The sequence below is a fragment of the Hippocampus comes genome, unplaced genomic scaffold (assembly GCF_001891065.2).
Source record: "Hippocampus comes isolate QL1 unplaced genomic scaffold, H_comes_QL1_v1.1 scaffold68, whole genome shotgun sequence".
Classification (NCBI taxonomy): domain Eukaryota; kingdom Metazoa; phylum Chordata; class Actinopteri; order Syngnathiformes; family Syngnathidae; genus Hippocampus; species Hippocampus comes.
The window spans coordinates 2,553,204-2,568,173 of NW_017805625.1; the positions used below are offsets into that span (position 1 = coordinate 2,553,204).

At 42.8% G+C, this 14,970-nt stretch overlaps 2 protein-coding genes across 3 annotated transcripts in view; both read right to left on the bottom strand.

Moving 5' to 3' along the window:
* Positions 1 to 556: 556 nt before the first annotated feature.
* ube2j2 (ubiquitin-conjugating enzyme E2, J2 (UBC6 homolog, yeast)) lies at positions 557 to 6,373 on the bottom strand. 2 transcript variants are annotated; one of them, XM_019881370.1, is made up of 7 exons: positions 6,207 to 6,373; positions 5,047 to 5,177; positions 3,999 to 4,039; positions 2,876 to 2,978; positions 2,628 to 2,766; positions 2,293 to 2,373; positions 557 to 1,733 (listed from the first exon to the last, which is right to left on the bottom strand). In XM_019881370.1, exons 1-7 carry the CDS (start codon positions 6,222 to 6,224, stop codon positions 1,443 to 1,445), a joined length of 804 nt encoding a protein of 267 aa, XP_019736929.1. In that variant the 5' UTR covers positions 6,225 to 6,373; the 3' UTR covers positions 557 to 1,442. The 2 variants fall into 2 exon arrangements, with proteins under 2 accessions (XP_019736929.1, XP_019736930.1); XM_019881371.1 differs by having other exon boundaries at positions 6,227 to 6,372.
* An 842-nt stretch (positions 6,374 to 7,215) lies between these two features.
* Positions 7,216 to 14,970, bottom strand: part of LOC109522527 (arf-GAP with coiled-coil, ANK repeat and PH domain-containing protein 3) — a 51,560-nt gene continuing 43,805 nt past the window's right edge. Inside the window, exons 20-25 of the mRNA XM_019881177.1 lie at positions 14,857 to 14,970; positions 13,707 to 13,930; positions 13,515 to 13,624; positions 13,294 to 13,404; positions 12,744 to 12,805; positions 7,216 to 7,971 (exon numbers count right to left, since the gene is read on the bottom strand). The exon at positions 14,857 to 14,970 is cut by the window's right edge and continues 25 nt beyond it. Coding sequence (XP_019736736.1) covers positions 7,862 to 7,971; positions 12,744 to 12,805; positions 13,294 to 13,404; positions 13,515 to 13,624; positions 13,707 to 13,930; positions 14,857 to 14,970 — 731 coding nt within the window. The 3' untranslated portion in view covers positions 7,216 to 7,861. The remainder of the gene's footprint in view (positions 7,972 to 12,743; positions 12,806 to 13,293; positions 13,405 to 13,514; positions 13,625 to 13,706; positions 13,931 to 14,856) is intronic.

Genomic DNA, 14,970 nt, shown 5'->3' on the forward strand with positions numbered 1-14,970 from the left:
ATGCAAAGTGCAGCTCAAATGGTTGCACTGTGCTTGTAAATCCGCCCTTCCCTTCACGGTTATTGCTCTTTATACTCTTAATTCTGATGTCACTGTTTGTTGTGAAGCAGGCTCACGTTTTCAAGGGGTGTACTCTTATGACCATAAGCCTCATTACACTAACTTTACAGCTCCATTTGTAGAGTCTTGTAATGGGCTGTCAGAATACGGTTTCCTCCCCCAAGTTCTCAAGAAGAGCCAGGTAAATATTTAATCAGACCATTATTTTGCTTTCAACTGTTACTTTTTTTGGTTTATTGCCTGCCATAGAACTATACAGTGATGACACATCTCTTACTGATAACGCACATCAGCGCAAATCAGAGATTCTCTTCAATGGTAATGCAAATGTAAAGAATTGCCTCACTGTTGGATCAAGGTGTGTCTAAAGAAGTGGCTCACGTGAGCGGGAAGCTTTGAGAGCAGTCTTTGAAACGCCTCCGCCAGGTAGGCTCATTTATTTTTATACACTAAGTGAGGTAAGTGACAACCTTTGTTGTATAATCACACAACAGCAGTCCTTTTATGATTTGTTTATTTCCGAAGACTGTGTTGCTGCTGAGAAAAGAAGTCCACTAGCTTCACTAATAAACGCAATTCACAACAGTACAATGAGAAGCAGTCATGTGGACACTTTGTGTCATCCGACTACACACTCCAAAGGCTTTGTCTATAAATTAAAATGACAAAATTGATCGGAAAGAAAATATACAGAACAAAACGTTGATTCACCTCCCGCGTCTCCTAACCGGACGCACGTGTGCAGAGCGACGCTAGAGTGGTCAGATGAACCAATCCCCAACTGCGCTGGTCCCGAACTCACGACTGATTTGGGCTCATGGGTTGACTGGAGGGAGCCGATGTGTCTGTTCCCGTCGCTTCCTTCCAATGCTATTTTGTTGTTGCCGCTGTGAGGCATACCTCTGGTTCAAACATTTGCCTATAAAGACTTTCCTTTTGTGATTCAGAAAATGCTAACTTTAGCCAGAGATGTATCATCAGTCAAACTAGAAAAAGGAAAAGACAATTGTGTTGGGGGGGAGGCTGAGGTACTTGAAGATAGAAAACTGGGTGCTGATGTGGCTCCCTAGGTCGCTGCCATCTGGATCTGCTGTTCACGCTCTCTTTTTGTAAACATTTTGCTGACAAGAATAAAAACATAAGCAAGAGGAAGTGTGTTTGCCAATAGAGAGAGAGAGAGAGAGAGAAAAGTTGTCGCTCCACAAAAGCAACTTGTGACCAGTGGTGTAAAAACTTTGCTCCTCCACAACCCATGAGCCACCACTGACTCCCCCTCCGCCTTCTCACAGTCCCCTCCTGAGCGGGCTGCTTTCTGTCCTCCAGAGTCCGCGGTGGTCCGGGGACACAACGTCCCCCCCGTCCACCTGACATTAGTCCAGCTCTCAATCCTGCGCTATGCTCCTCAACACGTACTTGACCGTGTAGGCGAACGCGGCGAAGCCGACGATCACAAACAAGTTGGCGAGCGCCCCGCCTAGGAGTCCATGGTTGCGGTTGGGTTGCTGCAGGCCGTGGGCGGGGTTGGCGCCCCCGAGCGGGATGGGACCTCCGTTGAGGCCGGGGAGGCCGTAATGGGCCTGCTGGGGGTCGCCGTCGGGCACCACGTCAGGTAAGGGGAGGGGCTGAGTGCGGGCGTTGAGCTCTTCCTGTGCTTTCTGTTTTTGCTTCATCTCCTGGCGACAGAACACAAACAGCGATTCACAGCCAACGGCACAGCAAAGCTAAGAAAGAGGGCTGAAGAATTAGCCAAATTGAATTTCACACCGAAATGTCGTACCATGTCATTGTTTGGACAGCATTGTTTCATGAAAAAAAGTTTTGTTTGCATGATACTGTCATTTGATTTATGAGTTAGTGACTTCATGCCACGTTTGATTGTCGCAGTGAACGATTTAAAAGACTGCAGGTAAACTGTACAGTGAATAGATAGATTGTTCAATCTTCCGAATGGATTGCTTACTGGTGGAAAAAAATTCTCATTGTGTCAAGCCTAATATGAATTAATGGTTCATTTGCCTTCCTTTTAAACTTACAAGACCAACATATTTATGTATAATAAAGTTGATATATGTTTACTATTGTAAGACGTATTCATTTATAGCTTGTGTTCAGAAGAGGACCTCCCAAAAAATGGCATCATAAATCGCAAGTGTAGTATGGAGGGAAAAAGAAAAGTGCAACTGAATTATTTTCCAAAATGTTTCCGCCCGACTACAAAAGCAGCGAGCTCACCTCCACAACATCAGGGAACAATTCACAAAAGACTTTGTCCTTCAGGTTGAAGGCCAGGCTTTGGGCTGAGAGTTGTCTTTTCTGGAAAAACAAACACAATGTTGACACACCTACCGTCATTTACAAGTTTAATTTGTTCTGTGGCCAAGATCATCGCTCAGTTCACTAGTCCAGCAAATCAAGATGCCCTCTTGAAATAAACAAAAAAATCCATTCATCTGCTCCAGCCCTCAAATTTTAAGAAATGGTTACGTGTTTTTATTCAAAAACTCTTTTAAAAAAACTATTGTGTAAAATCGCACCGTGTGTGATCAAGCTCCAATGTCAGGGCTCACCGTGTGGTCCGAGGTCTCGATGCTGCCGAGAGTGGGTCCTTTCTCCACCATGAAGCTGAGCAGACCCGTGAGGATGGTGGAGACGGACCACGCCGGGTTCCACGTGTCTGGGTGGAAGTCCGTGATGGACAAACACAGCCTGTGGAGCGACACAGTGCGTTTCAGCATGGCAACGCGACACCAGTGTGTGCCACTAAGTCCAGGGGGGGGGAAAAATAAAAATAAAAAAGGGCAACAGATTCGCTTACCTCGTATTACATTTAAATCTGCCGTTGGGGGTTATCATGTAGATACTTGGTGGTTTAAATGGGAATTCCCGAGGAAACATGAGCTTTCCATGATAGTAACCCCCTATAAGGAAGACAAGATGGACAAATGTGAAGATGAGAATAAAATTTTGTCGCACACAGTGCGCAATTACACGCCTTGAAAAGTCATTTGCGCATCTCCTTATCAAGCGAGACGTTACAAAAATTAACTGTGTGCACAGTTGGCTATTTACTTTGGCTTTTTGGAGGGATCTTAGAAGAAAATGCAAGAGGAGAGGACGACACCCTGGAAGTTATGTGACGCACAACTCCCAACGTCAACACATAGCGTGTTTGGTTGTTTTGAAGTTTGACAGCAGTTACCTTCTTTTTACACTCGTGTGACAATACCATAAAAAAGCGCTCAGGAGTATAACGCAACTTTGTTTTGTGACTTTCATTCATCTTATTGAGCATTTTATGATTTAAAGTACATTTATTAATTCATCTCATTATGCCGCTTGAACATTAGCAAACAGTGCTTAAAAATGTAGTGAAGTAAAAAAATGCTTAAATATTAATTTGGTTCAAGCAAACCTGTATTACACAAGTTAGATGAAAATTTAATGAAAAGAAAAAAAAACTGATCAAATGAAGGAGCTGCGTCACTCCGAGTACGGCACATTCTTCAAACACACCCATAGGTGAGAAAAATACACCTGTGTGCAAAAAGCTTAAGAAACGAACATGCTAGTGATTGTATACTGTTTGCTTGTGTCACTCAAGCAGCGTAGTAGGGGTGAAAAGTTTATGGCGCACTGGCGTGGCAACGCCGGTTCAACGGCTAATTATGAGGAAAACGCTTCCTGTGATGGGTGAGGAATGAGGACGTGGCGAAACAGCAGCCTGCAGGCGTCTTCGCTTGTCATTTGTGAATATAGTAAGGTTAAGGTCATCTGGCGCCAGGAAACAAAAAAAAAAAAACAATAAAATAACCAGTGTGATGGGTATGACACATGCCAACCATTTTTGGATGACTGCCAAACGCCTACTACAGGACATCAATGAGACTGGGAGTCAACTTGACAAGAGTCTTCAAAAGCTGTCTTATTTTTATTTTTACCTTCATAAGGAGTCTTCTCAGGACCTCTCACCACATAGTGCCTGCGGGAGACACAAGACAAATGTCGCAGATGTTACCACGTTCACAAGAAAGACGAGACCACCATCCCGGTGAGGTTCTGTCACTTGTACCTTCAACATGCACGTGACATGACTTAACCAAGACGTCATTGTCGCAAGTCTTGACACGAAGCAAGTGAAGTTACTTAGCGACTTCACTCTGACCTTTCTGCTTAAAGGCAATAAAACCTCAAAAACAAACAATGCCAAAACGGGCTGGTTGTTCCGCTAGAAACTCCCAACTTTTCTTTCATGGGTAAGCACATGTTTAAAAAAACAAAACAAAACATATGACTGACACACAAAATGGACTTACCGGTCGTCACGTTTTGAAACGTAAAAAAGAATCTGGCACACATTTGTCAAGTGCATGAGAAGGCGTGCTTCTATCAAACATTGACATTGTATACATAAACGTTGGGTGCATAATGACTCTTCTACCCACGTGGACAAAATTGTTGGCACCATGTACCACACTGAACATGGACCAGAAGAAGCAAAGGAGCACGTTGTCTCGGGATGAGAAGGAAAATTGACACACGCAGATTACAGGTAAAGGCTGTAAGATCATCGACAAGCACTGAATGCAGCTGAATGTAACTGCAGTCACGCGACGAGACCGTCGAATGCAGCGCATGGGGACTTCATATGATACGAAATATATTTTTTGATAGCAGTTGCGTTTCCAACTCAGTATTAATATGACTGAACTCATGGAGGTTTCTTGTAACTGCACGAGGATTGATATTCTATTAGTCACGTGCCAGCCCGTAAGACCACATGAGACAGGGGGCGAATTCGGAAATTCGCTCTGACACTTGTGCACTACTCTGATGACATCGAGTGTGTTCGGAGGAGCAGACCTGATACAGCAGCATTTATGACATTCGTTAATCACTCTTAATTATTTAAATAAAATGCAACTATCTGGGAATGTACATTGATTGAAACTAAAAAGGCCGAGTGTGGTGTAAGGATGGCGAGTGTACCATTCTAGAATATTGGAAGGGAGAGGCTCAGCACAGATGTAAGGCACAGGGTCTTTCTTTATCCTGAGGTAATCCTGTTTAAGTCGCTGTGTGGCTGTGGTTGGAGCTCTCTTGTTCCCGGTGTTGTTCATCTGTTGATATAGAAGATAGATAGAGAAGCAAAATAGCGACTTCAGTGAATAATGTAAAGTAGGGTAAAATGCAGTTTTATGTCCTTAAAAGGTACCAGACTACGAGGCAGAGGAAAACAAATGTGAAAATAATTCTGCTTACGCTGTCCTGTTTCTGAGCAGAAATTAAACTCGTTCGTCACTTGAGTAGTTGGAATAGAAACCAAATGACTAATTTGGTTGCACTGACTGTGTTTTTTGTAAACTAGCTCATTACTGTAGGCAGGCACGCTGCTAGTGTCAGCAGTACAGGACAGCGAGGAGGCCACTTAAAAAAAAAATTATCCCTGATTCGATGAATCAATTATTCCTTCTCCCTTGTTGTATAAACACGTGATAAAAGGGCGGTTGGTAAATGGTTGTTTGACACGTAACTTAAACTGTCAGTATGACAAATATAACAATTCCTTGTTGCATTACCCAAAAGCAGCTGGACAAGATGACAACACAAAACCGGCAAATAGTTGCAGATTGGCAAGCAAAGCGTATGGACGAAATAAAATAAATTCAGGTCACGTAATTCTGTGTTGTTATTGGAAGATAATACCGTATTGTCACAACCAGTTAAGTTGTTAAGTTACGCCGATGATCGTGTCACAAACATTTACATTTAATGTTACGCCGATGATCGTGTCACAAACATTTACATTTTGATGCTCTAGGCAGCTGGAAGAGTTATTTGACAACTGAAACTAACTGACGTTTACAGATCTTGCGTCACGCGAGGCTCGTTGCGCTGACGTCACATGTCATTAAAACTCTTAGCAAACACTTCAGTCAGCTTTAATTGGCTTGCTTCAATTTGTTTTCAGCGTCTTAGACCGACTATCGGTCCAACAAAACGATTTCGACGACCGGAGTGGTTGCAGCCACTTATTAGCGATCAAAAGGCTAACATAGGCCAGTGCTACGTTGGGGTGGCTAAGATAGCAGTAGTGGTGCTACATAACAAGCGTTGCACATCCACATATGTGACATTTCGGAGCTTACTGTGTGTTGTGTGGACATACCTCTCCAGAGAACCCGGTAAAATTTGGGGATTCGCGTCTGGATACGAAGTAGGGCTGTAGTTTCAGCGGTCAGACCCCAAACCGACAGGACGAAGAACCACCGAGGCGATAGCTTAGCAGCAGGAAGCGAAAACCTCACTTCCGCATTTATTCTTCACCTTCCGTCGAGGCGTGTATATTGAAATGCTCATGTAGCTCTTGAGCGCCACCATTGCGTACGGCGGTGTTACGGTATCTGAAAATAGACACGACATTAGCACGTCTGTCTGGGACAGAAACGTTTTTCTATTTATTTTAATGTCAATGCTTATCACTTTGCATTGGCATGGATAGGAATTGGTGTGTAGTTTTGTGAGACTCTAGCCTGACGATTAAAACCATTCCATGAAGTGAAATTATATAAAGGCAGCAAGGTGGGAACAGCGCAGGGGTGTCAAAACTCATTTTTGTCGCAGGCCACATCGGAGTTATGTGAACCCATACATGACTGGATGAGAATGTATGAACCTCCCAGCCACACCTCCCATATGGGTCACACTTGCACGACAGATGCCAGTACAAAAATCATTTTAATTTAAATTAGGAAGAAAAAAAAATGCTTGCAGTTTCGCAGTGTTTTCAAAAGTGGAGACAATTTGCAGTTTTAGTATTTTAGCAAGAGACAGGAATTTGAAACACGTGATTCTGGCTGTCCACGTTAAGATGATGTGGTGGGCCTATGGGATAGTGGTTAGCACATCTGGTTCCCAGTTCATAGGTTTGGGGTTTAAATCACTGCTCCAGACTTTCTGCATATTTTCTGTGTACTTCTTAACCGGTATCGTTATAGAAGGTAATTGAAAATTCAAAATTGCACATTAGTCTGAATGTGATGGTGATTTTCTTTTCAGTGCCCTGTCATTGGCTGGTGACCAGTCATGGGTGTACTCCACCCCTCACCCCATTGAAGAATTAAAATAATAAATATCTGTTAATTATGAGCCATTGCCTTTCATAATAAATGGATGTCCTTTATTAATTACGGTGCAATATACAAAATTATACAAAACATCAAACAGTATCACCAACCAAATCCTGTTTGCTTCAGCCAGAGTTGGGCATTGACAACAAGCCCTGCCGAATGCGGAGAAATAGGGCAATGTGAAATTGACTCAAGAAGCGAAAATGCTAGGACGGCTTTCAACATTTGACAGCAACAACAAGCCAATGACAAATATCAATGCCGTGTAGGTGGCAATGACCTCGGTATGAATATTTGCCAACATTTGTGTGGCAGCACTTCTAATGAGTGCATGAGTCACGTGTAATCTTGCACATTAATCATGGGAGTGCGAGGCAAAGATTATCTGAAAACTTGGACTGGAGTCTGAGGGTGTGGCGTTTTATTGAATTGTTATTTAGGGCAATAAATATTTGACCTCCTTGGAAAGGTTTGACCGATATTTGATTATAAAAGCTGCAATATTCCTGTCATTTCCTCAAATAATGGCCCTTAATACTGTTGCATGTTAAAGTTGGGCCACTCATTCTGATATCCAGACATCTGAATCGAATTATGGCAGCTCATCTGAAATATATGTTAAGCATTGGCTTCAAAACACAAAGATGATGACGAGTGGAAGTGGAAGGTTCCCCTTAAGGTTTCTCGCAGCGGCTGAACTGGAGACTTCTCCTCTTCAGCTTCTCGGGCTGGAGAGATGCGAGAAGAGAAAACTCGCGAAAGACTTCCCCACAGGAGATGTTACCTGAAAGTCAAGGCGTTTTGTCACTCCACCTGCGATGCGGCCGCCTTAGGTGAATGGAAATGTAAACATTGCTCCACGACACACCAAAAGCCCAGCGGCATGTGATTTGTTTTGAAGGGAAAATATACGGCAGTGCGACCACATGTAGCTATATCGTCGAGTTTGGTCAGAGGAAAAAGAACATGCAAAGGAAGAGAGTGGGGAGCATCCTGTTCGTTACCTCCATCAGTAGTGTTTCCCATCACGCTGATGTCTTTTTGATGACTATAAATCCGATTGCATTATTGTTTAGTGTTTAAACGTAGCAGTGGAGCGGAGAGTGTTCCAAGCGCTACTGTGAGACAGTCTTAAGAGTATGTGGAGGTAAAAAGACATGTTAACAAATGAATGTGATCCAGGTGTGAGCCAGGTTTATGAACATGAAATACTCACCCACCACTTCATTAGGTAAACCAGTTCACTCGAATAAGATCCAATATGAGAGCTGTAAGATTTTTGAAGTGGGTGAAATAAGTACAGAAATGATGTTCAGTTTGGATTGACGCTGCCAATATTCCTTTAAAAAATATGTGCTTGTAGTTTGCGGCGGTGTACATTTTTTCATTTCATGGTTAATCGAAGTGTGGGGGCGAAGGTACACCCGTGGAAAATGGGTGGATTGAGTTAGGGAGGGCACCTGGTATAAAAATTCTAAAATTTCTTGTTCTTTGAAAATGTTCATCGATCTATTATCTGAATGGCTTATCCTCACAATGGTGGAGGGCATATTGGGGATACAATTTGTATTTGTTTTAACCACGGCTATACTGCTAACCCACCTCTTAGTAGCCTTAACTCATCAATATGGGTTGATTTGACCCCTTGCTGGATCAAAATCTTGAGCCCAAGTGTTGGGTCAAATCCTTAACCCAATCCTGCAATGGCTCTATATCTTCATTTTTAAAAAAACTACCACCATAATTTAATTTCTTTTAGTTGTAGATTTGTGTTTTCTTAAATTAGCTTAAACTGTTGAGCTGAAAGAAACCCCCACGTTAAATTAACACAATTTTTTTGATACGTTTTTTTTTTAATATAACTCTTGTATTGGATCTCACGAGAAAGTGTCGGCGTAGCCAACACTGTGTCTTGTGATTCTTATACAAAAGATACAAATATTAATAATCCACGAGGCGAATATCTCGCAAAGCGACAAGCTAGCTCCAGATGTTTAGCCTCAGACAGACCAAAAGACCCCTCAAAAAAACCACACCGTCATCAGAAAGGAAGAACCAAGAGTGTCCCGCTACACCACAGTATAAAAGCGACGGCCCAGGATGCTTCACTCACTCTATCCCGTGGTAAAGATTTAAACCTTCTGCTGCCCTTGGCAACACCTGTGGTGAGAGAAGCAATGACATGTCAGTTAGTGTCCCACACGGTCTGTCTTTCCATGAATATAAAATGACAGAACAGTTCTGGCAAGTGAGTAAAAATTTTATAGTTGGTGATTAAAAAAAAAAAGAGGTCACATGAATGTTTTACAAGTGAAGACACTGAATTATTCAAGGCACACAGTCATGCTGCAGGCCTAAAACCCCTGCACCACTTGGTACGGAGCACTAATGTGAATTTAAATTTTCAAATGCGGCATTTAAAAAGGCACGGCTCATTTTTATGAGCCTATGTTAATGCTTTGAATAGGTCCAGTGTGTTCGGGGAAAGTTTGGACGCTAGAGCAGATTAAAAAACAAAAATGTATATAATAGCAGTCTCCCAACACAGAGCGATCCCTGAAATCAAATATTGATAAAGTGATCAATTCAATTTTGCTACAATGCTGAGGGAATGCAAGAGGACAACAGAAATGAAAGCAAGTCCAGGCCGGGTTAGTTCATGAAGAGTTTCTCAGTTTTATTGGATTCATCTTTTTTGTTCCTGTTGGCCTCCGTGTGTCTAAAGACGAGGAATAACATTTCCAAAACGTCCAACTATTGGAGTGTTGGGTGGTTTTTGAAAGAGAATAAAAAGACAAACATGAAAGAAATCGGAGCGTCACGATTTGCTATGGAACGCTGAGAGGCAGGCATGGAGTTCAAATACACGAACGAGTGTACTATTTACAGCACCTTTTTACCACTCCTATGTCAACACACACAATGGACACGACACTGAACACTTCCTCGAGGGCGACGGTCGCGCCCTCCCCTAGACTTCTACTACTTGCAGTCTTTAACTATTGCCATGTGCGGATCCCAGTCCTATTTTTGATCACGTGAGCACACCCAACGGTGTTTTTTGGACCACACTGTCACTTCACAAAGCATAGCAAGACTAAGCTGCATCTACTCAGACACTGTATCACGTTGACGAAAAAAACAAAAACAAAAAACAAAAACCGTGATATAATACAAGGTCAGACACTTTCCCTTCAAAAGTCTTTGGCAGAAAAAAAACTTGAAAAAATATGAAATTACTGCTTGTGGAAAGGATTTTTGATTGTGACATCAGAGAGGTCATGTTGGTACATGCTTATTTCCACAGGACTGCACTGCACAATGTGATCAAAACTGTAGAAAAATATCAGAGCATGCTAGGAGCGTCAATCGCGTTGACTCGCCCACAAAGCATGCAGAGAACACTGTCAGCTATTAGGCATTGGAGCCTGCAAAGTGTGTAAACATGTACGAAAAGTGTGCTCCATAATCTCACTGATACAGATATTGCAACATGGAGTATTTACAGGAACAGTAAATGCGGGTGTGGTTCTATAATCTTTCTTCAGTCAAGGGCAGTGAGCAGCACCGGTGTTTTCTGCAGAAGTGGCAATCTTTGGATGGGATGCTTCCAACTGCCATGTACCGAGCTCATGTTTTATGGATTTTATCACTTCCTCCTTGCCAATGAATGCAACCATAAATGAAACTAAATACATTTCTTTCCATGAACTCAGAAAAATCTCTTGTCAGCGCTGAATGCTGATTACTGTATTCAAACGTAACGTAAGGCCGTTCCACATTCCGTCACGAAAAGGGCCGCTACGACTGCTATTATCGGGCTACTGTCAAAAACACTTCAATATTTTAAGACTAAAATGACAATCATCAACAGAACATAATAAACTGCGTCAGTAAATGCATTGCACGGCTCCTCTGGGAAGACAAAGAAAATAAGACAGACAGGCAGAAACAGACAAGAAATCGGAGAAAAAAAAAAGAGTACCTGAAAACAATGTAATGCATAATAAAATGATAATACTGAAAGTGGGAAAAGTGCACAGTATTACAACTCAAAAAATTGTAATAGCATTGTAAAAGCATTGACTATTCTTGGCAACGTCAACTGCCTCATGGTGTTGTCTCTTCCTGGAGGTCACCGCTTTTGCTATTACGCTCATGTAGTAACCAAATTATGGTTCAAGGCAAGATTGTTATTTCACTGATTCATTGTTTTTGTTTTGAAGCCATAGCCATGTCTAATAGAAAAGTATTGCTTTGGCACCATCTAGGCAACAGTAAACTATGTTGAAGTTTAGGGAAGAGCTTTATTTAGTCAGGCCATGGCCTTGTCTAATAGAGAAAAAAAAAGTGCTTTGCTGCCATCTTGTGGCATCTATTGGCAAAAACAGTGTACACCTTTTGGGTTATTTACGAATTTTTGCAGTTTGTTGTCGGCCTGGATTAACATCCTCGCCAATAGCGAGGTATATTTATTTTGAATTATTATTGTGGAAAATAAAACGCAGTTAAATTATGATATCACCGCAAAGAAAAATCTCACAGTTTTTAGCAGTGGCAACCATGTAAAATATTCAGGTAGCAACAGGAAGGACCGGCAGAAACCGAGCCTGCCAGCCTGCTTTGTATTGTGTGACGTGACCTCAAATATAATGGCGGACCAGGTCGCAAATATATGGCCCGCCACAGGCAGACAAAGGGAGCAAAAAGAAAAGCAGGAAGAGAGGAAGAGACGGTGCATCACCATCCAAAGGGTCTTTGTATTTTGTCAGCTAAACATGAAACAATTAACATATTTTGGGGCTTAACTAACAAAATAAAATCGAGAGGAACTCGTTGACATGGAAAATATCAAGCCCATCCTTCATTTTTGCGAGTGTTTTTTGTTTGTTTGCTTTGCAGAAATGTATTATAATATCATACTGTTCAACTCTCAACTCAAAAAAAAAAAAAAAAAAGCAGACAAGCCCCCGCCCCCTCCCCCTTAAAGCCGCACAAGTCTTTTTGTCACAGTTTTACTTTTACATCCCTCCCTGACACCACTTAGTACGCGCTGTAGTTGTGTCCTTGAATGAATGCTGTTCGCCTCATGCCACATGACACATCAACACGGTGAAGCACTTTCTAAATGACACTATTTACACCTCACGCTGAGGAGAGACGGTTCGGTCCGGGTTAATGGAGCGACAGGCCTCCCATGAGAGGTTAAACCGCAGCGTGAGAGGATGTTAGCAGAACACCAACAAGCAGATGTCATTTGACTTGATGTGATGCGGCTAGTGTGGGATGGTGAGCAGAATCCTAGCGGAAAATCTGAGGTGCATGGGAGGGGGTGGTGAGGGGAGGGAGGCAGTTTAGTCAGTAAGAGTTAAAAAAAGGTCCATCAGGGGGTTTGCGTTGCCCATAAGCCTTGATCTAGCTGACATCAGTGTCTAGAGGCAGCTACAGGAGGACTCTACAGCGCGAGATGCTAAAACTCTTCTATGGTGAGGCAGATGAACTCTTGGATGCACTTCCTGTACTGTTGCTCAGTGGGGCTGGTGCTGGGGTATTGACCTGGTTGTCCCAGGGGGGCTTCTGCCGCTCGCATCTCTTCATTCATCCGCGCCAAACGCAGGCTGGAAAGACAGACAGGACAAAGACCGATAAATGAGATGAGGGAGGGGCTTTTGCGTAATTTTTTCGTCGCATCCAGGTTTTTTTTTTTTTGGTTTTTTTTAAATAGTGCCCATTTTCATCAGGGTCATAGGTGAGCTGGAGCCCACCCCAGCTGAATTTGGGCCAGCAGGTATATTTGATAGCACAGTATTCACATCTATGAATGAACCAATTGTTGAGTAAAATAAAATGCGTGTATTTTACTCTAATTTTTTTTTGTATCATATTTAAAATTGTGTATTTTAACAATGAAATATTGGGATTTGTATTTACAATACATGAATCCACAAATTATTTAATCAACTAAACTAAAAATATAGCAAGAATAATGAGCGTAACCAATCAACTTTAAGAAAACCCAGTTGGATTAATGCTAAAAATTTTATAAGAGTTGATAATGTTAAAAAAAAAAAAATCAGCGGTTCAGATTAAAGAAGGGCTCACTTACAGGGTGACGATGTCTGCGTTGGCCGCTTGCACGGCGATGCTGAGCGGGTCGTAGCCCTGCTCGTCCACCTCTGTCTGTGACGCCCCTCTCTTCAGAAACAGACACACCTGGCTGTACAACAACACACATTTAGTCCCATGAGATGGAAATCAAGTAGGAGTATTCACTACTTCCAAGAAGGAAGTCACTCAATGGCGCATCTCGTCTGCATAATATCATACCCGGTGTGTCCCAGGTAGGTGGCGTGATGCAGCGGGCCTCTCCCTCTCATGTCCCTCTGGTTGACATCGGCTCCATTCTGAAGTAGGAACTCACAAGCTATCAGAGAGCCCTGATGGAGAAGAAAAGTAGAAACGCGTCAATCATAAATCCATGTCGCTAAGACTACCCATGACGAACAAAGTTCTTCTCACCCCCATCACAGCCTGTATGAGTGGCGTTTTCCCATCCTCTTCCTCACTTGGAGCGTGAACGTCGGCGCCGTGAGCCAGCGCCTCCGCCATGAGGGGCAAATTGTGTAGGCGGGACGAGCGGTGGAGCAGCGCGCCGGGGTGGAGCTCCCTGGGATCCTCGGGGTCTGATGGTACTTCCTGTTCAATTTCTACCTCACCACTGGAAGACTCCTCCGATTCCTCTTCTGGCGGACAACAGCAGAAAAAGAAGAGAAACTTGTTTAATGACTTTGAAAAAGCACTGCAGATGAATTTGCAATAAATATTACTAACCAGCCCCCGAGAATGAACTCAATTGTAAAAGCCAGACATTTTGTACACTATGCGTCCAACGTTTTGTTCTTGGAGTAAATTGACTTTATTTGCCTTTCATGTTGCTAAACACCCTTGAGGTGGTTCCCATAATTCCCCAAAAGAAACCAACTATGGTGAGAGTACGTCATGACGATTTCAATTCACAATTTCCCTCTTCATATCACTAGTATTAGTCTGTTTCTCGGGTTGACGGTTCACCGTGGTTTTAAAAAGTCACAGTTTCAATAACTCCTCATACTATCTGTGACCAGTAATGAGCTCTTATTTATTTTATATTTTTCCAGGGGATTTTTAAGCAGGGCCCAATACGACTGGCTGCTTGCAAAGTTAAATAAACGAGCCGCCTCTTTGAAGTCAACTGGATGGGAGTCGCTTTATTTTTTCTTTCTCTGCGAGCAGAGAGAGGAGGGGTGAGCAGTTACGCACAGCGGAGGAGGAGGAAAGGGGGATAGCGGGAGGTTAGATGAAAGAGATACAGTTACAGTTACTTCCTCAGATGCCTTTCGACAAATGTGCATTGTCCTTCACACAAAACAAAACCAAAAAAAAAGAACATGATGCCAGCATGTACTAGTTAGTCCCAAGGACATGAGTAGCCTGTCGGTTTGCTCTAAAAAAAGTTTAAAACTAGTTAGTCCCAAGGACATGAGTAGCCTGTCGGTTTGCTCTGCAAATAGCTCACTAGTGACACTGTCACCTTGTGATGAAAAATTTCACTCGCTGCTCTACAAATAGCTCACTAGTGACACTCTCGCCTGCTATGAAAATTTTCACTCGTGTTTATATGTGAACGTACCTTCTTCTGTGACGCTGTCCACCACAGAACCAAACACCAGGATGTCGGTGCTGCCGTCAGTGCTTCCTCCCAAGCCGCTGTCGCTGCTCCGACCTGCGGGGCCAAACCACGCCA

Bases quoted from the DNA above. Each gene is read 5' to 3' on its own strand.
- ube2j2 (XM_019881370.1), bottom strand. The intron at 4,040-5,046 runs GTACACTCGCCA...TGTCTCCCGCAG, and splicing joins CCTTCCAATATTCTAGAATG to GCACTATGTGGTGAGAGGTC. The intron at 2,374-2,627 runs GTGAGCCCTGAC...TTGTTTTTCCAG, and splicing joins TCGAGACCTCGGACCACACG to AAAAGACAACTCTCAGCCCA.